Raw genomic sequence first — 21,200 nt, 5'->3', positions numbered from 1 at the left:
TTCTTTTTATTCTTCCTGCCTGCTCCCTATTTTCACTCTCTTAAACCTCTTCCTTTCTTCAGTTCCGGTCACCACAACCTCAGACATTGACTCTGCCTCTCTCTGCAGATGCCTGGCTGCTGATTATTTCAGTCAAACCAAAGACTGTCCTAGCATCAGTTCTTCCGTACCACACCAGGGAGGCATTTCTCAACTGAGGCAGTGGAGAATTTGACACAAGTCTAAATGAGAATTGACTGAGAGGACCCTGATGTAGACTCTGGGTACAGAACTCCGCCTTCAGTTTTATTGGTCACCCTGTGCTCTTTATAGACTGGGCATTTGATGCAATGTGACCCACTCCAGGTTCCTTTGAGCCACGTCCTCTTCAACTACACTCACTGACCCACATGAACTTGCCTCAATGTCTAATCCTTGATGCCCCTCCCTAACTCTAATCTCCCCAAGGTGACAACCATCTACGACTCTTGCAATCTTCCAGCTCTAGCCCCTTATGCATCGCCCAGGCCCTTCACTCCACCATCAGTGAGTATGCCTTCAGCTGTGTCAGCCATGTGCTCCTGAAGTTTCTGTGTCTTGCCGCCTCTCTCTCCTCCAATCAGATTGTCCCTCAAACTTGCCTCGTCGACCAAGATTTTCATGTCACGTCCTCCAAATATCTCCCCGATTCCATATCAGTTGTGGTCTGACTGCCCGGGTGTGAAGTTCCTCAGGCTGTTTAGATACATGTGAATTGTCGCTGATGTAACTTTAACGAACGATTCTTTGTTTTCATTCAGCCATCTACATTTTTATTGTGTGGAATGCAGATCGGAATGGACCTCGGGATGAACCGAGCAGGATTGTCAGTGTGTCCTGGTTGCACCATGAAGCGGGGCAGGGGATCCTTCTCAACTCCCTCTTCTTCCTCCTCCTTGTCACCATGGCCAAACCAGAGCAGCAGGTTTCTGTTGGGCTCCATCAGACCCTGGGCCCCTGCAATGTATCCGAAGCGCTGACCTCGGTGCTGGGTCAGACCCTGTACAGGCATGCATATCTTTGTGCTGGTGACTATGTTGAGGGTACGTTTGACTGGCACTGCCTGCCCGGGGCTGAGCCCCCACCAGATGGCACAGAATGGTATCCCATTTGCGGCACCCCGTTCTATCACCACGCTGAGTACATCTACACAGTGTCTGCCTTCTGTCTGCTTGGCATTGCCTTTTATTGGACTGTACTCAGACGGTGGGCTCAGCCTGCCAAGAGGGTGAAGTATGACTAATAGCCACACAGGAGATCAGCAAAGCAAGTGAAATAGTATTGGGTTGCATGGGACGTTGTGGAGCCAGAGAAAGAAGCTGTTTCTTTTGGACAACCGATGTTATGTATATTCATAGAATCCATACAGTGTGGAAGCAGGCCACTCAGCCCATCATGTCTGCACCAATCCTCTAGAGGACATCCCACCCCATACCTTATCCCCATAACCCTGCATTTCCCATGGCTAACTCACCTAGTCTGCACATCCCTGAACATTACAGGCAATTTAGCACAGCCAAATCACCTAACCTGCACATTTTTGGACTGTGGGAGGAAACTCACACAGATACAGGGAGAACATGCAAACTCCACACAGTCACCCGAGGGTGGAATCAAACCCGAGCCCCTGGCACTGTGAGACAGCAGTGCTAACCACTGTGCCACCGTGCCAGCCTCATTTTGGGACATTGCTCCCGGGAGATTTAATTTCACATCTCTGTGAATGACTCATCAGACTGTCTAGAGAGGTTGGTAAACATGATCATTTTGTTATGGATGGAGACGTTAGCCCCACCCATGAGAACTGGCAGTGTGATTATAATGTTGCCAACGTATGCAGGCCTTTCTGCCATAATACTGAGCTGAGCCCACTTGCCCAGGACTACTGCTGGTGACACCTCTCCCCTTCTCCCCACTTCCCACCTCTCAACCCACCCCAGTACTACACAGAATTGGGACAGACCCTCCAAAATGTAGGGTGGCTGGGTTTCCAGGAGTGATACCACACAGGAGAAATTTTGGCCCACTGAGCTCCAATCCCTTCCAGAGTCACCTCAGAGTACAATGGGATTTGGTCAGATGGGTCAATGGCACGAGGAGTGGCAGATGGAGTTTAATGTAGACAAATGTGAAGTGCTGCACTTTGGAAAGGCAAATCAGGGTAGGACGTATACACTTAATGGTAAAGTCCTGGGGTTTGTTGCTGAACAAAGATACTTTGGAGGGCAGGTTCATTGTTTATTGGAAGTTGAGCCACAGGTAAACAGGATAGTGAGGAAGGTGTTTGGTATGCTTACCTTTATGGTCAGTGCATTGAGTATAGGTGTTGGGAGGTCATGTTGTGGCTGCTTTGGACATTGGTTAGGCCACTAGTGGGATACTGCATTCAGTTCTGGTCTCCCTGCTATAGGAAGGATGTTGTGAAACTTGAAAGGGTTTAGAAAAGATTTACAAGGATGTTGCCAGGGTTTGAAGGTTTGAGCTGATTAGACCAGGGTTATTTTCCCTGAAACATCAGAGGATGAAAGGTGACCTTATAGAGGCTTATAAAATCATGAGGTGCATGGATAGGGTGAATAGACAAGATAAGGGTGTGGGAGTCCAAATCTAGACAGCATAGGTCTAAAGTGAGAGGAGAAAGATTTAAAGGGGACCTAAGGGTCAACTTTTTCTTAAAGTGTGGTGTGTGTCTGAAATGGGCTGCCAGGCAAAGTGGTGCCTGATTCAGTTACAACATCTAAAAGACATTTGGATGGGTTTATGAATAGGAAGGGTCCAACTGCCGACTAATGGGTCTAGGGTCTGTTTCCATGCTGTACCACTCTAGGACTTTATGAGTTGTCCTCTGAAACTGTTTCTTCCCATAATGCTCCATTGGAGAATTCATTTCATTTGCAAGTTTGTATTGAATCTTCTTCCACCAGCCTTTCAGGCACTGTATTCCAGATGGTGACAACTCACCGAGAAAATAAAACTGAATCGCCTTCCTTTATTCCGCCAATTATTAATGGAAATACTTTCTGTCTATTCACTCTATCGAACCACTTCAAAAATTTGAATATCTCTACTACAACTCTCTTTGAATTTCACAGCTTGAGGAAGAACATACCAAGCTCTTACACCACTTTGTGCACATGCAGGTTGCTGACTCAAGCACAGGTCAAACTTTTTATTCCAAATGCTAACAATACAGATAAACAAAAGCTAGCATTCCAATGTGCAGTTCATATCCACTGCTTATACAACGGTAACACTTAATCTTACATTTTCCAGTCCATTTGGGAATTTTTGCTGAGCATAGACATATATAGCAATGCAAAATAGATCTAAGGTCATTGAAATTTAATCCCAAAGAAAGTGAAAGCTCGATTGTTTGATCATTCATCCCTGCTTTAAATCCCCAGGGCCCCACCTCCTTCAAACCAAAATGACTTTTATTGGGTGACATCAAGAACAGGGAGAAAACATTAAGATTGTTACAATTCGTCATCCTTGAATCCAGTTCGGATTCTGACTTCTCTCTGTAATAGATGCAATTTGTTCTCGAACTCACCGGACTTATCCTTGAGGAATGGGCAGACATTATGACACCAGCATGTCCCACACAGTTACCACTGACCGTAACAGCTACTCTGCTTTCCCGGGGAAAATTTTGATACCTAGTAGCAGGAACGAATGAATACATTCAAATCAGGAACAATCCATGTCATCATAATGCCAGTGGGAATCTCCCATTGTAACTCCCATGCCAGCTGATCAAGTACATATAACCAAAGGCCCAAAGCAGCCATTCCACATGTTATTTAGATGCTGGCTCGCAGCCAAACACATGTTGACGATATTTTGCAAACATTTGTCGTGTAGTATCTTCTGGCTTTAATGATGATTGGGTGGTAGATTGATACAGTCACTTTGGGATGTTCTGAATTGTAAAGAATGTTGGACATTGTAGATATTCTCTAGTGGCTGTCCTTCTCAGCATTCCAGCTAGGGGCATAAAGAGAAATGGTGGCTGGGAGATCTATACCCAGCTGAAAGGTAGAGCAGATTGAAGGGCTGTGTAATGGACCAGACCAGACCCTCTCAAAATTATATTAAGAAGAGAGCCTACACCATAACTTTTTCTTATTTTAAAGGTAAATGTCAGGTGTTACATAGAGCATAGAAAAGTACAGCACAGTACAGGCCCTTCGACCCATGATGTTGTGCCGTGGAATAATCCTAATCCAAAAATAAAATAACCTAACCTACATTTCCCTCAATTCACTGCTGTCCATGTGCATGTCCAGCAGTCGCTTAAATGTCACTAATGACTCCGCTTCCACGACTACCACTGGCAAACTATTCCATGTGCTCACAACTATCTGGGTGAAGAACCTCCCTCTGATGTCTCCTCTATACTTTCCTCCTAACACCTTAAAACTATGACCTTTCATGGCAGTCAATCCTGCCCTGGGGAAAAGTCTCTGGCTATCAACTCTATCCATGCCTCTCATTACCTTGTACACCTCAATCAGGTCACCTCTCTTCCTCCTTCTCTCCAGAGAGAAAAGTCCAAGCTCAGTCAACCTCTCCTCATAAGACAAGCCCTCCAGTCCAGGCAGCATCCTGGTAAACCTCCTTTGCACCCTTTCCAATGCCTCTACATCTTTCCTATAATAGGGCGACCAGAACTGGATACAATATTCCAAGTGTGGTCTCACCAGGGTTTTGTAGAGCTGCAGCATAACCTCGCGGCTCTTAAACTCGATCCCCCTGTTAATGAAGGCCAAAACACCATATGCTTTCTTAACAACCTTATCCACTTGGGTGGCAACTTTGAGGGAGCTATGCACTTGAACACCAAGATCCCGCTGTTCCTCCACACTGCCGAGAATCCTGCCTTTAATCCTATATTCAGCATTTAAGTTCAACCTTCCAAAGTGCATCACCTCGCATTTATCCAGGTTGAATTCCATCTGCCATTTCTCAGCCCAGCTCTGCATACTGTCAATGTCTTGCTGAAGCCTGCAATAGCCCTCGATACTATCAACGGCTCCTCCAACCTTTGTGTCATCAGCAAACATACTCACCCACCCCTCAACCTCCTCATCCAAGTCATTTATAAAAACTACAAAGAGCAGAGGCCCAAGAACAGAGCCCTGCGGGACACCACTCAGCACAGACCTCCAGGCAGAATACTTACCATCTACAACCACTCTCTGCCTCCTGTCAGCCAACCAATTCTGAACCCAGACAGCCAAATCACCCTGTATCCCATACCTCCTGACTTCATGAATGATAGTGTTGTGGTCTAGATGCAATTCAATTGGCCAAACTACTTGATGTTAAGCAAAACACAATTTATTCAAAGACTAAAGTTAAAATACAACAAAAGAAAGAAGAAAATGGAATAACTTAACTCTACTGGAAAACTTAACAGCATAATATATGCAGTAGCTATCACTAATTAACTGTTCCAGGATAGTAACATGCCATAAACTCACACTTGCCAAAAAGGCAAATTCAGAAAATAGATTGTCTCTTATGCAGTTCTCCAATCCAGGAAGAAAAATCATCAAACAAAAATTCTGAGAGAGAGAGAGAGGCAACTGGGAGAGATTCACTGCTTTCCAACCCTACCGAGATGCCAGCAATAAGGGGAAGGCAATGGCCTAGTGGTATCATTGCTGTACTGTTAATAAGGTTAGATAACGTCCTGGGGACCCGATTCAAATCCTGCCACGGCAGATGGTGGAATTTGAATTGAATAAAATATCTGGAATTAAGAAGCTAATGATGACTCTAAATCCATTGCCAATTGTTGGGAGGGAAAAAGCCATCTGGCTCACTAATTGCCTTTAGGGAAGGAAACTGCCATCCTTACCTGGTCTGGCCTACATGTGACTCCAGACCCACAGCAATGTGGTTGATTCTGAACTGCCCTCTGGGCAATTAGAAATGGGCAATAAATGCTGCCCTAGCCAGCAACACCCTCATCCAATGAATGAAAAAAAAAAACTGCTGAAAGCTAACTAAAAATGCTGGATCTGTGAGAGCTTCACCACACCCACTCAAGCTGCTTCTATTGTTCCAACCTTTCAAAAAAAAACACCCAAGGACTCACAAGTTGCTTATCTTCTCATAAACAATCACTCTGTTAAAAAAAAGGACAAGACACACCTCTTAAAGCTACAGCATCATCACAAGTGCTTGTGGTGGAAGTCTTATCCTTCAAACGGAGTCTAAAGACTCCAAACAAAAAGATTACAAATCAAGCAGAAACAATGCACAAGAAGATTTCCAGTCTCTAGGATTAACATTGGCATTAAAGTAGGTGATGTAGATTAGAAACTGTGGCAGTCTCTATACTTGCCTTCGCAACTCCCCAGTTTGCCCATAACGCCCCTTACGACACTTCAACCAGTTTCTCATCAATTCTGAAGATTTACTGTGCATTGTCACCACCAGGGGCTTAAGGGATAACTCTCAGCCAAGTGAACCTTGCAAGTTCTGACAAAGAGAGTCACCAAGCCCCTTCACGCAGTGTGTGTAACTCAGCACCTTGTGTCCCAATACACACTGTGCAGAGCTGCAGCCGTTGCTCATGCTGAAGTCCATTAACTCCGAGGAGCAAGTGGCAAAATATATTTTGGTAATAAAAGTTTGAAATGAATAAAGAGCAGCAGTAAAGCCAGTTATTGATCCAGGTAGGCACAGCTAGTCTGTTATGGGTTATGTACCAGATTGCAGAACAGACATTTATAGATAATTATACTCCCTTAATCTTCTTTTCACTGGGGTCACACAGATTCTGATAGATGTAACATCTCTGGACTCTCATACTTGTCATAAGATGAGGTCAAATTGGCATGGATTTCTGACATTACTGGGAGAGCTGAGGTGTGGTGTGTAGGGATTAGGAATTATAGTTTTAAAAACCCCCATAACTTTGTTCAAAATGTAGCAATTCTTTAAATGTGCTGAAGATCCTGCCTCAGTGCTTCCCTCTAACACACTCATGGTGTTAATAAGCAGGAGGTTGTGAGGGTCAGATTGAATGAGGCTGTTTCCTGTTGATCAGTCTCTTCCTCCTCTAGGCCTGATCCTCTAGCCTCACTGGCCACCCAGGCAGCAGCTTGTGGGTAAATAAATGCACGAGGAGCTGGGCTGAGGGGATTTTGGGGGAGGGGGAGGTAGAGGGGAAAGTGAAAGCTGTCTGGTAACTCCAACTGCCAGTTGTACATCCAAACAGAGCAAGGATGAAGGTGAAGGGAGATGTGAGGATGTGGATTCCAGAGGAATGTCTGTTCTTGTTCCGGCCCCACTGTTGACAATGGCCCTATGACAGCCCCTTGGGTTATTTCCAACACTATTTCTCTCCTCCAACAGGGGATACTGCAACCCGCTCCCCCTGCTGAGTTCATTACTGCTGCTGCCTATCAGATAGACTTTATTCTACAAGGAGAGAAGGAGTGAGGTGCAGTGTCTATGGACTATATACCTGCCTCACTTGAAGGTCTCGCTGACACCATGTGTGAGCTGTGGATCTTGAGGTGTGGAACTTGAAGCTCCACTGTGCAGGGAAATCAATTCCTGACCTGGAAAACACACTGTGAAAACACGCACAAAGCCGACAAATCAGCAGTGCCTTGTTATATAGAATGACCTGTGGGAGGTTAAGGGTTCGGAGTTTTGGGTTAGGGTTTGGAGCTGAAGGGTCATCCATGCAAAATAAAAGGGTTGGATTTAACCAGCCATTGGGGAAGTGGGAAGGCATCAGGTGGCATGTCTTTCCCCTGCCTTATCCCTTTCTTCCCATCATCTTGCCCTTTGTCCTTCCTCTGCCTTTCCCCTTGCCATCCCATCACTTCACCTCTTGTCTTCCCATTGCCTTATCCCCTATTTCCCTACTGCCATGCCATTTTACAATCAGTGGCAAAGGTGATGGGTGGCCCCACCACACGGAGCCCCAGCTCAGTTGCTTAAACATCCAGATAAGAGCCTCTCGCTGCCTCCTGTAGCCTTTTGCCTACACTTAGGAAGGCCATTGGCCATATGGTGAGGACTGGTGACCTTCTGGCAGGCTTCAGGTGGGTGGGGGTATATTCCTTCCTTTTGGGCACCCTTTGGCCTTCTGGGGCGGGGGGCGCTTACCTAGGTCAATGGTTAGCCCAAGAGAAGTGTCACTACCTGGGCTTACAAATCCAGTCCTTCTCACATTTCATTTACTGTTGGGTCTTACCTGAGTGGCCCCAGAGCCCAAACCTGAACGTAATGGTCATCAGTACATCGTCATTCACCAGAGACCAGCCAAACTTTCAGTCCCAGTGGCAGGATACTTGGGACCATCATAAACCTCTGCCCCTCAACCACCCACCCACCCCCTCTCCCAACCTCCCACAGTCACTGCTGGACCGATGGAACATTTCTAGCTACATTGTCTGCTTTCATTTCAGACTTCCAGCATCTGGTGCATTTCTAAAGCAGGGACAGGGGATGTTCAGACACAAAATCCAGAATAAGACCTGGTCAGGGGAACTTGAAACTGCAGTTCTGTGAAAACACACCCATAATTCGAAGTAGACAGTGGAAGGAAGAAGATTGGATGAGAAAGGTCAAAGAATGGGAATTGTTTGATGAGTTTTGAGACTTACAACAAAAAGCACACAAGGCCCATACAATCTCTCACCAATAGCGTTCTTTTTTTTCACAACCCATTTATCAACCTAATAGGTTTGATTAATCTGTACTAGTTTCCCATTTTTGGAAGACTCTTCAAACATTTTTGGCATATTATTCTTGGGCAACTTGTTCACATCATACACCTATAGAGCAGGAGTAACTTGAACCTGGATCTCCTGGTCCAGGGCAGGGATACTACAACTGCACCACAAGAGGGGCCCGTAACAGCAGTGGTTTTTTTTATAATTAACCTATTTTACTAATTAACCCGTACAGAGATATTATCACACACCTCTGGAGCTGGTGAGACTTGAGCTCAGGCCTCCCACGTCCAGGGCAGGGACACTACAGCTGCACCACGAGAAGACTTTCCAATAGCAGTACAAGTCAAGGATAATTGCTTAAGTACTCATCCCTAATATAATTATTGGTCGTGTTCCTGGTTTATAGGTGTTGTTTTGGACTTTCTTGATGAAGTATCCAAAACAAACATTTTTTGAAGATGGTGCCAAAGGAAGGTACCTGTGTGTGTCCAATGATGTCCATCAAATTACAGAGGATATGGGATGTATGGTGCGGAAACGGGCCAATCAGCCCAACCAGTCCATGCTAGTACGCTGCCATTAGTATGGTGATGGTGCCACACAGGAAATTTAGAAGATTTGCACAGGTACCACCACAGGTGCAGGTGATTCTTTCTGATCACATTACCAAGGGGAGCATGAAGGGTGTTGGAGTGGGCAGTGAGGAGGAATGGTGTTGCAGGGTTTGGAGAAGGTGGGAAAGTGAAGGGGATGATGAAGACAACGGAAGGGGCATAACTTCAGATTGTGTGGCCTGCGAGCTATTGGCGCACAACGGTGATGTCGACCACCCAGAGGGTTCCCAATCAGGTGAGCTGGCAGGAAGAGAAAATCAAATGGGAGAACGTAAACAGGCCTGTTAAATGCTCCAAACGGACTTTCTCTGAGCTGCTTGTGGCAGTGAACCAAGAAATTAACCTTCAGTTTCTGGTGATCTGGGAATGTTGTCACCCCTACACCCTTTAGATTAATGCTTTATATCGAACAGGAGCCTGGCTGTTACAAATCGTGAAGGTTGAGGTGACAGATATTTTGACAAAAATACTACTGCTTTGTGGTTAATTTCCAACTGGCTGCCAGAAGGAGGAATTGAGATAAAAAGTGTCATTTTCTATTAAATTCATTGTGTGTTATCTACTCTGTCACTGCGCCTATTATAGAGGGAATAGCCCTCGCCAAAGGCTTTTATTACAGCTGCAAGGATTGCAAGGGTAATGCATGTTATTTGGACTGATTTTATCATCAGGTGTTCTGTACATGGACGCTACATATCCAGCTCACCCCTGGAGGTGGTGACAGTCTGTTCACACAGTTTGAGTTGACCCAGTAGGTCACAGATGGGTACAGCTCACCTGAGCTGAACAAGGAGCAAACACAGTTCTGACAAATTCTCATGTGGCTTTCCTGACATTAAAGAAAGCGATTAAATCTAGATGCAGTGTGATCTCCGAGACTGAAGACTTGTGCTCCAAAACTTACCACTCCCCTGGCCAAGCTGTTCCAGTGTGGTTACAACACTGGCATCTACCTGACAATATGGAAAATTGCCCAGGTACATCTTGTAATAAAAAGCAGGACATATTCAACCTTTAAAGTACTCAGCAATAACCTGCTCACTAATGCTCAGTGTGGGTTCTACCAGGCCCACACAGCTCTGACCCCATTGGAGTGATACCAAGCAAAAGGGATGATGGTTTTGTGTTGAAGGCTTAACATCTCAGCCCAAGGACATTGTTGCAGGTAATAATCATCTCCAGCAAGAAAGAATCCAGCCAAGATAACAAAGTGTGGAGCTGGGTGAACACAGCAGGCCAAGCAACATCTCAGGAGCACGAAAGCTGATGTTTCGGGCCTAGACCCTACACCAGAGAGGGGGATGGGGTGAGGGTTGTGAAATAAATAGGGAGCGAGGGGGAGGCGGACCGATGAAGGGTCTAGGGCCGAAACGTCAGCTTTTGTGCTCCTGAGATGCTGCTGGGCCTGCTGTGTTCATCCACCCTCACATTTTATTATCTTGGATTCTCCAGTATCTGCAGTTCACATTATCTCAAGAATCCAGCCATTATACCTTTACATTTAATGACATTTTCATCACTGAATTCCCTACTGAATTGTCTTCTGTATTTATATCACTTTTTTATTTTCTCATCTGTATAATAACTGTTTCTTGTTAAGGCTTGCAGAGTCATAGAGTTATAGAGATGCACAACATGGAAACTGATTGTTCAGTCCAACTCGTCCATGCTGACCAGATGTCCTAAATTAATCTAGTCCCATTTGCCAGCATTTGGCCCATATCCCTCTAAACCCTTCCTATTCATATACCCAGCCAGATTCATTTCAAATGTTATAATTGTACCGCCCTCCACCACTTCTCTGCAGCTCATTCCGTACATGCACCACCCTCTGTGTGAATAAGTTACCCCTTAAGTCTCTTTTATATCTTACCCCTCTCACCTTAAACCTATGCCCATGTCATGGCTGTACAGGACATTGGTGAGGCCACTTTTGGAATACTGCATTCAATTCTGGTCTCCCTACTATAGGGAAGATGCTGTTAAACTGGCACAGACAAGTTGGACCGAAGGGTGTGTTTCTGTGCTGTACAATTCTATGACTCTAACTGTAGGTTACTTCTAAAATATTAACATGTACCATGAACTAAATATTTGCAACAGGAAGAAGTTACAGGATTTTCACTCTGACAGCAAAGGAGATGTAATTCCAAGCCAGGGTAGTATATGGCTTGGAGGCAAGCTTGTAGCTGGTGGTGTTCCATTACCTCTGTTGCCCTTGCTTTTCTACATCATAGAGGTCATAGCTTTAGAAGGTACTGTAAAAGAAGTTGTGATAAGTTTCTGCAGTGCTTCTTGTAGATGGTACAGACTGTTTCACAATACACCAGTGATGGTTGAGTGAATGTCCAAGGTGATGGATAGGGTTGTGGTCAAGTGAGCTGCTTTTTCCTGGATGGTGTCGAGGTTCTTTAGTGTGCTGGAGCTGCCCCCATCCAGGCAAATGGGGAGTATTCCCATCACATACGTCACCTCCACCCTGACTTGGAAATATATCCTGTTCCTCTGATGCTGCTTGGCCTGCTGTGTTCATCCAGCTCTGTACCTCGTTATCTCAGATTCCCCAGCATCTGCAGCTCCTACTATCTTTGGAAATATATTGCTGTTTTTTCACTGGCTATGGGTCAAGATCCTCAAATTCTCTCCAAATTGTGGGCTTACCTACAGCATATGGACTGCAGTGGTTCAAGAAAGTAGCTCCTCTTCAAAGTCAACTAGGGTCAGGCAAAAAATGCTGACCCACCCAGCAATGCCCATGTCCCATGAACGAATTACAAAGAAGAAATTGTGTCTTACAGGCTTTTATGAGATGAATTACTCACTGCAGCTAAGGGATAGGCATGTAGGTAACAAAGACATGGGTAGAACTAGAAAAGATGCTTGGCATTAAGGAAATGAACAGCCTGGAACTGAACTCGAAAGCGAAGGTTATATTATCTAGATTGTTATGTGAACTATGTGCAAATTGGCATTGGACTGAGCTGTGGAGGAGGTTTTCCACACAGAGGGTGGAGAATCTTTGGAATTCTCTAGCCCACTGGCGTGTGTTAACCCAGTCATTAAGTACGTTCAAAACTGAGATTGATAACTTTCTAAGTAATAATGATAGGGAGATCATGTGAAAAAGATATTGAGGCAGGTGATCAGCCATGATCTTGAATGAAGGGAAGGGTTTAGAGGGATTTTCTGGCAAATGGGACTTGTTATATGTAGGATATCTGGTCAGCATGGACGAGTTGGACTGAAGTTTCCGTGTTGTACATCTATATGACTCCATGAATTATTTTTACGTTCATCTGAAGAGGGATGACAGGGCCTGAGTACAATGCCACATCTAAAAGGCAGTACCTCTGACAGTGTGCCTCTCCGTCAAGACCTCATCAGCATGGATTCTGTCCTGAAGTCAGTGCGGACTGATCTGAACTCGCAACCTCTGACTGAGAGGTGAGCTCACCAACGCTGAGCCAAAGCTGCAACCTGAAGAAAGGATTTTGGATTCATTATGGGTGGGCTAAAAACAAGTTTAGGAGGCTTTGCGGACCATGCCCCAGCAGTTTTAGCAACAGCTACAGGGGAAGGTCAGTAGGAACTCAGAAAGAAGTCACAGGCATTAAGCAAAGGGACATGATGATAGCTAGAGATTACCAGGGGATGGAAGGATCTGTGAGTGTGCTCCATGTGTGATAAACATTTACACTGAAGAATTAATGAGTAATAACTACTGCAAATTAATAGATTGTTAAAATCAGTTGATTATTTGAGGGGCACTTAATACATTTTATTTTATAATCAATATTTTTATACACATATAAGAATAGAAAGACTGTAAATCCAATGCAGTGCTCTAATTGTGAATAATACTGTAAATGACCAAAGTTTGACTCTTGTAGCAAGGCTGTCAGCTGCGTCTCAATAAGCCGATCATGCAGATGTCAAATCTTTGCAAACCTCCCAGCACTAGCAGGCCACTTAGTATTCCAAGCTGTCTGTGTGTAACACTTTACCTTGACAGCTGTAATATATAGTGATGAATGCTAAGGAAATAAATTGCAGAGCAATGTCACATCGAATCGAGTGGGCGGGAAATGAAGCTACACCAATCATTTTCAGTGCACCTTTACCAAGGACAGGGTTGCTCTCAATTCATTGTCTTGCATTCCCATCCAGCTGCCCGCTTGTGCAGTCAACACCCAGGTGTGACTGTTTGCTCAAAGCTACCTGTGCTCCATTGGGTGAAGTTTGGTAGTTCTTTGACAGGAGTTATACAAGAATGGTTGAAAAAGATAAAGGCTCACAAGAAAAATTGTCAGAAAGATTGACAAATGATTTGCTGTATTCTAGTGTCATATTCTGACCCAGGAGTGTAACAGGAAAAACGTCAATCACTATCTCTGGCTCCGTTACCCACTCGCGATGTTACCGATGGCAACGAATGAAGAATTGTTACGGTGAGAGGCACTGGTGAAGAAGATAAAAGAAAGTATGCTAACAATAGTCATTTGATTATGTGAACATCGAAAAGCACTGAAGAATAAAAGCTGTTCATTCCACTCGCCTTACGCCTCTTAAAATTATGAGGAGAATTTTCAAATATGATTTTCAGAAATCAAGGAATATTTTTCCATTCCAAAAGCACATTTTTTTCTGACCTGTAGGTTTCAAAAATTTTTTTACAGTCAATTCCGACTGAGCACCAAGAACCATCACCAAAACCTCTTAATTCCAGCTGCAAAAAAATGCCCTTCTCCACTATCACCTTGTCCTCAAATACTGAATTTTTCTGTATTCCTTTGTGTGGCTTGTGAGTCATTGGCAATGAATTAATAACCTCGCTGGTGAGAGGTCGAGTGGTTTAGATATTCCTACTGCTCTGTTATGGAAGGGTTTTTATACCATTCTGATCCAGTAACTATGATCAGACTGTCGATTTTTTTTTTTAAAAATCATTGAATGAGGGCTAGGCCAGCATTTATTGCCTATTGGGCAGTTAAGAATCAACAATATTGCTGTGGGCCTGGAGTCACATGTAGGCCAGACCAGGTAAGGATGGCAGTTTCCTTCCTTAAAGGGCATTAGTGAACCAGATGGGTTTTCCCCCCAACAATTGGCAATGGTTTTCATTTTTATGGAATTCAAATTCCACTATCCAACACGGCAGGATTTGAACCCACGTGTCCAGAACATTGCCCAAGTCACTGGGTTAGTAGCCTAGCGATAATGCCAGTACAATGTGCTTCCCCTACTTTCCAATTGCACTACTAATTTTCCACATTGTTAGGTGGATATCTATATTAGTTTCTGCTGGAACCATCTGCTAGCTTCCTTGACACCAACTTTACTTGCTGGCTTTAGTCTAAATGGCTGATACATGTGTGAAGGGTCGCCACGCAATCCCTTCAGTGTAGGACTAGCTTAATCTTAATGAACAATGAGTCGGTTAATTATACAGTAATAGTTATTATACATTAGTAGTTAGGTCACATTTGAGTTTCTGGATTGTGGCTCAAATTAAGATTAAGTACACATGGTTAATGCTTTTGACATTACAGACAATCACTGATGTACTACATACTTTGCGGTAAACACATGCAGGACTCCCAGGACATGGATCCTGGTTAGGTCCTCTCAAGAACAGCCCTTTGTAGCCTGATGGATGAGTTTATCACATGACTCCTTCGGGCACTGACCATCTTATACAACATTTCTCCCCAAGCATTTAATCCCTAAGTATTAAATTGTTTGACAATTTTCTAACTCAGTAAAGTATGTTTATCACTAACTCATCTTCCATAAAATCCCTGACTTCATAAATGACTATTGACTCGGCTGAGTAGAAAACCTGTTGCTTGAGGGTGAAGCATTACCATGCAGTTCGTTGCTAGACTGGAACTTTGCTCGACCTTCGATTTCTGAGTGGCAATTTGTTGAAGACACCCTCCCGTGCTGGTGTTGTCATTAAACATGTTTCCATTGTAGGATCTTTCATTTCCTCAAATGATGTGAGAGGAGATAAATGTGTGTTTTAAAGAAAGTAATCTTCTCTTCTTGATGTTGTAGACTCGCATAACATTCTTCACATCTTGCTCATATTCATTTGGATGTTAAGTTCTGTCCTAGACAGTAACACCACCAGGGCTGTTTGGTGCTGCTTTTTTTAAACAACTGGGTTCATTGTAACCAGGGTTTACCATTCACCCCTGGTGATGAAGGTGTCAATTATATCAGATTTTGAAGATTCCTCAGCTGTTGAAAGACATTTGAATAACTCCCTCCAAACCTGTAGGATTCTGAAATTCGATGTAACTTTAATTGTAAGACTCAGGATCCAGCTAAAGACCAGGTCACTTGGAGTACGAGTGTTCAATACTGGTTCACTGAGTTATCAAAGTAAGTACAATAGAAATGGCACATAATGCTCAGTGGACAATGGAACACTAACTACACAGTCGGCTCAGCTACAATGGAATACCTCTTCTTTCTCTTTCTGTACACGCAACAATTGTAAAGTAGACTCTTTTCAAACCATAATCCATTACGTGGTCAGAGATCACTGAACCCTGATTGGTCCAGCCATTGCACAATTCGATTTTGAATTCCCTCCGTGATTCTTGCACAGTTCATCAACAGTTTGTGGTCAGTCCTGGAATGGCAAGTTAGTGTATGCCCAATTTATGATTGGTTGCCTTAAAAGTAAGTCATTTCCTGACATCAGTTCCCATTGCCTCTTATTAGTCTTTTAAGCTGTGATTCATTACAGGAGCCGATCTTGCTTATCATTTCATTAAATTTTATAGATCCCCACTAAGATAACAAAATATTTTATGAATAGGGAGTGTATGCTACCCTGGCCCCATGAATGACAGCTTGAACTTATCACCTCAGATCTTGCTTAATTGATGCAAATTAATCATTAAACCAAACACTGATTTAGAGATTTTCCATTAGAAGTGGTTTTCCTATATTGAGCTGTGGGTGTTTGAAATGAGTCACATTAAAGTGAAGATCGTAGTGGTAACGTTGCTTTTATGTTTTATACAACTTAAGACTAAACCAGGAAATTGTAAAGCACTAACATATGAAATCCTAAAGTAGGTAATACTTAAAAGTTACACAATGTGGGTTCAAAACATAAGTGCAAACTAAGAAATGCATAAAAGGTGAGACAGTGAGCTATCATTATGCATTTAACCAATGTGGAATTTTAGTGATAAAAGCTTAGAAGAATTATACTACTTAGAAAACCAACTACACAGTATTCTAATTGTTAACTCTAAATACATTTAGCAAGAATATGATGGCTTTCTAAACAAAACATCACAAACTAAGTATAAAGCATAACAGTTCTCTTAGAGATAGTAGGAGCTGCAGATGCTGGGATCTGAGATAACAAGGTGTAGAGCTGGATGAACACAGCAGGCCAAGCAGCATCAGAGGAGCAGGAAGGCTGACGTTTTGGGTCTAGACTCTTCTTCAGAAATGGGGGAGGGGAAGGGGGCTCCGAAATAAATAGAGAGAGGGGGAGGCGGTTAGAAGGTGGATAGAGGAGCAGATAGGTGGACAGGAGATAGACAGGTCACAGAGGTGGGATGAAGCCAGTAAAAGTGAGTGTGGGTAGGGAGTTGGTCAGTGAGGAGGGAGGGGTGGGTAGTTGGGTCAGTGAGGAGGGAGGGGCTGGTAGGTGGGTCAGTGAGGAGGGAGGGGTGGGTAGTCGGGTCAGTGAGAAGGAAGGGGCTGGTAGGTGGGTCAGTGAGGAGGGAGGAGTGGATAGTCGGGTCAGTGAGGAGGGAGGGGCTGGTAGGTGGGTCAGTGAGGAGGGAGGGGCGGGTAGTCGGGTCAGTGAGGAGGGAGGGGCTGGTAGGTGGGTCAGTGAGGAGGGAGGGGTGGTAAGGTGGGTCAGTGAGGAGGGAGGGGCTGGTAGGTGGGTCAGTGAGGAGGGAGGGGTGGGTAGGTGGGTCAGTGAGGAGGGAGGGGTGGGTAGTCGGGTCAGTGAGGAGGGAGGGGCTGGTGGGTGGGTCAGTGAGGAGGGAGGGATGGGTAGTCAGGTCAGTGAGGAGGGAGGGGCTGATGGGTGGGTCAGTGAGGAGGGAGGGGTGGGTAGGTGGGTCAGTGAGGAGGGAGGGGCGAGTAGGTGGGTCAGTGAGGAGGGAGGGGTGAGTAGGTGGGTCAGTGAGGAGGGAGGGGCTGGTGGGTGGGTCAGTGAGGAGGGAGGGGCGCGTAGGTGGGTCAGTGAGGAGAGAGGGGTGGGTAGGTGGGTCAGTGAGGAGGGAGGGGCGGGTAGGTGGGTCAGTGAGGAAGGAGGGGCGGGTAGTCGGGTCAGTGGGGAGGGAGAGGTGGGTAGGTGGGTCAGTGAGGAGGGAGGGGATGGTGGGTGGGTCAGTGAGGACAGAGGGGCGGGTAGTCGGATCAGTGAGGAGGGAGGGGCGGGTGGGTGGGTCAGTGAGGAGGGAGGGGCGGGTAGTCGGGTCAGTGAGGAGGGAGGGGTGGGTTGGTGAGTCAGTGAGGAGGGAGGGGCTGGTGGGTGGGTCAGTGAGGAGGGAGGGGCTGGTGGGTGGGTCAGTGAGGAGGGCAGGGCTGGTGGGTGGGTCAGTGAGGAGGGAGGGGCTGGTGGGTAGGTGGGTCAGTGAGGAATGAGAGGTGGGTAGGTGGGTCTGCGAGGAGGGAGGGGCTGGTGGGTGGGTCTGTGAGGAGGGAGGGGCTGTTGGGGGGGTCAGTGAGGAGGGAGGGGCGGGTAGTTGGGTCAGTAAGGAGGGAGGGGTGGGTAGGTGGGTCAGTGAGTGGGGTGTGGGTAGTCGGGTCAGTGAGGAGGGAGGGGTGGGTAGTCGGTCAGTGAGGAGGGAGGTGCTGGTGGGTTGGTCAGTGAGAAGGGAGGGGTGGGTAGGTGGGTCAGTGAGGAGGGAGGGGTGGGTAGTCGGGTCAGTGAGGAGGGAGGGGCTGGTGGGTGGGTCAGTGAGGAGGGAGGGGTGGGTAGGTGGGTCAGTGAGGAGGGAGGGGCTGGTGGGTGGGTCAGTGAGGAGGGAGGGGTGGGTGGGTGGGTCAGTAAGGAGGGAGGGGCTGGTGGGTGGGTCAGTGAGGAGGGGGGGTGGGTAGGTGGGTCAATGAGGAGGGAGGGTCTGGTAGGTGGGTCAGTGAGGAGGGAGGGGTGGGTAAGTGGTTTTCCTTCTTTACTCTGCTGACAATGGTACATTTTTGATAACAATATCAATCCCAACAGAGTTTGTCACTTTTATTCCATTTAAACTCTCACATAGCATTCTTCTGTCACGTGATAATAAATGGTCACATTACTAAAGTTTTCCATTGATTACAGTTTAACCAGAATAGTGTAATGCAATGTTAATTGATTAGTATACTATGAACTAAATATGTAACCTTAATTTCCCTCCAAATTTGCAAAACCAGACATCTCTTTTGGTGGTGAACTGTTAATTTCATCATTCTCAAATTAATTAATGTCAAGCGATATATTTACTCTCTCACATTCCATGAGCATTCTTCTGAGGCTATCAAGTCAATCTTTTTATTGAGTAAAGTTATGTCGATCACTGAAATATAACTTTTGCCTTTGACTGAGTTTCTTGAACATACTGTGGAATTTTAAGGACAAAGCGTTGCGTTTCTGCTCAGAAATTTGATGTATGGGTTTCTGATGATGCACACTGGCCCATGTGGCTTTGATCTCTGCATTTTAAAGGCGCTTCCAACATTCCTTTGATTTTGAGAGGTTTTCTGCCTATGTCAAGCAGTTCTTTATCATAAGATTATAGTTTTGTACTCCTCATCCAAGGGATTTTTTTCTAACACAAAAGTTACTCTCACCCTGATACCAAGTTTGAAGTGAGTTGGATGACTGTTAACCTGTCTGATCTGTGTCACTGACTGTTAACCTGTCTGATCTGAGTCACTGACTGTTAACCTGTCTGATCTGAGTCACTGACTGTTAACCTGTCTGATCTGAGTCACTGACTGTTAACCTGTCTGATCTGTGTCACATCTGGTTGAGATGAGTCACTTGCTGCATTTACAAATGATTCATTCACATCTGCCATCAGATAGTGATGCGGCCTAATGAAGGCATGTCATGGTATTCTGAGTTTTTTCCAAGGATTCTTGCTTTAAGGTGTTAACCTCTTGGTGCAAGTTAACATTGTTAGTTCTGTGGTTCAATGGTTGTTTTCAATTTCTGCACATTCTCTGGAAATACCCCAATTTTTTATAAAAGTTGCATTTGCGTGATAAAGACATTGCTTCTGTTTACATTGCTTTTTGACTTGACTTTGGGAAGGTAACTTTTATCATCACAGAACTTAAAGACTTTTCATACTTTATGATATGACACTTTGATGTTTTTATACCTTAGAAAGTTGTCAAGCCTGGTGAACCTTTTGAGCTAGGTTTCTCATTATTCTCTCATACTATGTTTGGGTTTCAGCTTCTACCTCTATCTGTATAGCTCCTTTGACTGTGTCCTCATTTGCATGTGGTATATCGTTCAGAATTTCCAATGAAGTCACCACAATCACAAATTTCTGAAAATGCATAAAGATCATCGACAAACTTGTCAACAGGTTTTCCTGGAAGCTGAATCCTTCTGATAAACCTTGTTTTTTCTATTACAGAACTGGTACTCAGGGTAAAGTAATTGTAAAATGCTCTTATGATATTGTCAAAGGTATCTGTCTCTACTCTTACATTCTGTTGTTTTAAGACATGATTGAAAGCACACTGACAAAATTAATGAAAATGTTTTTGCTGGATCTTCTCTTGTTGCCTTCTGTAATCCTCAAGCAATTCTGTATTGCATGTTTTTGTACATAGCCTAGTTCAATTCCCTGTTTGAAATATTTCTGATTTTAAATCGGCTTGGAAGTAAAAATGACCTAGTTCATTGCATTGAATTTAGCTGCTTTTGTTATTTATATTTAAATGATTTACTTAAAGATTGTAGAATATTAAAATCCTTTTCCTAGATGTGAATATTTCTGCAGTCGTACACTCAGTTTAGTTGCATTTTGTCCACTTCAGAGCTTTTTAAAAATTTCCTTTCGTAAATATTGAAATTACTTTTTAATTACTGTATCCTAAGAGGAATTGCAAATTAAGTTTTGTTGTTTGAATAAAGAATCATCTTTATCTTCTTGCTTTCTTTCTCCCATATTTTCTTAGGATATTTAAAAGCTTCTAAATAGTTCTGATTTTTTTCTCCACTTGTGGGACACAGGGGTTGCTGGCTGACCAGCATTTATTGCCTGTCCCTGGCTGCCCTTGAGAAGGTGGTGATGAGCTGCCTTCTTGAACCGCTGCAGTCCACCTGCTGAGGGCTCACCCACATGCCATTAGGGAGGGAATTTCAGGATGTTAACCCGGCCACAGTAAAGAAGCGATGATATGTTTCCAAGTTAGGATGGTGACTGGCTTAGAGGAGAACTTGAAAGTGCTGTGTTCTCATGTGTCTTCTGTCCTTGTCCTGGGTTGAAGTGGTCGTGTGTTTGGAAGGTGCTGTCTGAGGATCTTTGGTGAATTTCTGCAATGCATCTTGCTGCTGCTGAGCATTAGTAGTGGAGGGAGTCAATGCTTAGTATGGTGCCAATTAAGCAGGCTGCTTTATCCTGGATGGTGTCAAGCTTCTTGAGTGTTGTTGGGGCTGCTCCCATCCAGGCAAGTGGGGAGCATTCCATCACACTCCTGATTTGTGTCTCATAGATGGTGGGCAGGCTTTGGGAAATCAGGAGGTGGATGTGGCAGGAGCAGCCCCATCGAGAAGGACAAGGGCAGCAGATACATGGGAAGACCATCCCCTGAAAATTCTCCACCAAGCTACTCACCATCCTAATAAGAAACATATCATTGTTCCTTCAGTGTC

The 21,200-nt window shown here is 44.7% G+C and overlaps 1 protein-coding gene across 4 annotated transcripts in view; it reads left to right on the top strand.

Annotated features, from left to right (window-relative positions):
• The window catches only part of LOC125463976 (uncharacterized), a 145,799-nt gene extending 142,793 nt beyond the window's left edge, over positions 1-3,006 (top strand). For 3 of the 4 annotated variants that reach the window (XM_048555826.2, XM_048555828.2, XM_048555825.2), the window contains one exon: positions 780-3,006. In XM_048555826.2, coding sequence (XP_048411783.1) covers positions 780-1,261 — 482 coding nt within the window. In that variant the 3' untranslated portion in view covers positions 1,262-3,006. The remainder of the gene's footprint in view (positions 1-779) is intronic. The other variant, XM_048555827.2, reaches the window with a different exon arrangement.
• Positions 3,007-21,200: the final 18,194 nt, after the last annotated feature.

Source organism: Stegostoma tigrinum, chromosome 26, assembly GCF_030684315.1.
Source record: "Stegostoma tigrinum isolate sSteTig4 chromosome 26, sSteTig4.hap1, whole genome shotgun sequence".
In the NCBI taxonomy this organism is placed as follows: Eukaryota; Metazoa; Chordata; class Chondrichthyes; order Orectolobiformes; family Stegostomatidae; genus Stegostoma; species Stegostoma tigrinum.
This window is presented reverse-complemented; position numbering and strand designations above follow the sequence as displayed.